Source organism: Miniopterus natalensis, chromosome 14, assembly GCF_054644295.1.
Source record: "Miniopterus natalensis isolate mMinNat1 chromosome 14, mMinNat1.hap1, whole genome shotgun sequence".
Classification (NCBI taxonomy): domain Eukaryota; kingdom Metazoa; phylum Chordata; class Mammalia; order Chiroptera; family Miniopteridae; genus Miniopterus; species Miniopterus natalensis.
Window position 1 is genome coordinate 43,985,824 of NC_142094.1, and position 1,721 is coordinate 43,987,544.

At 64.4% G+C, this 1,721-nt stretch overlaps 1 protein-coding gene across 1 annotated transcript; it reads right to left on the bottom strand.

Moving 5' to 3' along the window:
• Positions 1 to 343: 343 nt before the first annotated feature.
• Positions 344 to 1,003, bottom strand: C14H10orf95 (chromosome 14 C10orf95 homolog). The gene has a single exon (XM_087824170.1). It carries the CDS (start codon positions 1,001 to 1,003, stop codon positions 344 to 346), a length of 660 nt encoding a protein of 219 aa, XP_087680296.1.
• Positions 1,004 to 1,721: the final 718 nt, after the last annotated feature.

Genomic DNA, 1,721 nt, shown 5'->3' on the forward strand with positions numbered 1-1,721 from the left:
GGCAGGCTTCTAAGGGGAAGAGATGGGGAGGAGGAGAGAGAGGATACAGAGGGTTCAGGCCCTTCTTCCACCCCACACCCAGGTTTCCCAAGTCCAGGAAGGAAAGAGTAACGGGACACCCACTCAGGGATGTCCTTGATCCCTTCTCGCCCTTCCCCCACCATCCAGCAATAACACGAGAGAAATCAAGGAAATGCAGGAGGTGGGCGGCCGGCATTCTCGGTAAAAAAGCCAAGACAGGTGACCCGTGCACCCAGCCCGATGCACAGCGTAGGCTCCCTCCTCGCTTGGGAGGAGAGCCGCGCGCGCGCTTCCCGGCCGGGCGGCGGGCCCTGCGGCGCCCTCAGCCCAGGCCTTTCCTCGTCTTCCGGCGACCGCGCTCCGCCGCCTCCACAGCCGGGCTGCTGTCGCCACTGCCGCTGCCGGCGCGCGGGCGCAGCAGGCGCCTCTGCACGCGGTACTCGGGCTCGCCCACGCGCGGCGCTCCCTGCAGCAGGAACTCGCCGCCGCGGAAAGTGACGCGCACGTCGGTGCGCGGGTACGTGCCGTACACGCGCCGCAGCTCTCGGCGCACGAAGTCCGGCAGCTCCAGGCGCGAGCCCAGCGCGCGCTCCACGCGGCCCCAGCGCAGCTCCGCCTGCAGGCTGCTGCCCTCCGGCCACGGCGCCCAGTTCTCGGCCGCCGCGGTCCCCGCTGGCGCGGGCGCCTGCTGCGACAGTCCGGCGTAGCCGGGCGCTGGGAATGGCGGGGGCAGGGCCGCGGCGTAGGCCTGCGGGAAGGCCCACCAGAACGGCGGGGCCCCGGGGCACGCTCCCGGGCCGTGGAAATAGTGGTATTCCCGCGGGGCCGTCCAGTCGCCGGCGCTCAGGGCTGGAGGTCGGCTGCAGAAGTTGTGGGCCTGGATGGGGGGCAGCAGCAGAGGGCCAGGCAGGTAGGTGTAGGTGAGGGGCTGCAGTGGAGGCCAGACGCCTTCCGCGGGCGCCAGGCAGCTGCATGAGTACATGGTCGGAAGCTCAGGCGGCAGGCATGTTTCCTGGGGCCTGGGCCTGGTCCAGACCTGTAGGGGTGGGTGGGTGGGTGGATACACTGTTCTTATTAACACCACCCGTCCCTGGGGCCTGCTTATCCAGCGCTCTGGTTCATAGCATGAGGCCGAACTTGCCTCCTGGCTTTTGGGAATCCTTCCTAAGGTGTTGGCTCCTACCTCACCTCTTGTCCCAGGGCTGGGCCGGAGCCCTAGTCTCCCAGCGCACAATAAGGACCTAAGGCCTTCTCAAGCCCTCAGCCCTCAGCTCTTCCACTCACGTATCCTCTTCAGCTGGGGGGCAGTTGGTTCTCAGCATTTGGGGGAGCCAGAGAGATCCAGAGCTAGGGCTCTTCTCCACCACTTTGTAGTTGAGCTGCTACCCTTCATGCCCTGCCTCAGCCACACCTCCCCGTTTCCAGGCAAAGGGAAACACCTTGAGCTGGCCAAGAGCCAGCCAGCCTGAGTAGACACTAAAATGAGCCTGTTGGTTGTACCCACAGTAACCTAAGATGTTGTGCTCAGTGATGCCCTCACCACAACTTGCTCAGACTCACAGCCAGTTTGGTAAGGGCAAAATTCACCTGTTAGGTGGAGGGAAGTGCTTTCTTTTCCCTGGACAGAACTTTGAAAGAATGCAGTCTGGGTGGAGAGGTAAAGACCTATCTGAGCATGGAACCACAGAAGTGTAGCCAAG

What these genes read in the sequence shown, in the direction of transcription:
- C14H10orf95 (XM_087824170.1), bottom strand. Translation starts at nt 1,003, where the DNA reads ATGTACTCATGCAGCTGCCTGGCGCCCGCGGAAGGCGTCTGGCCTCCA.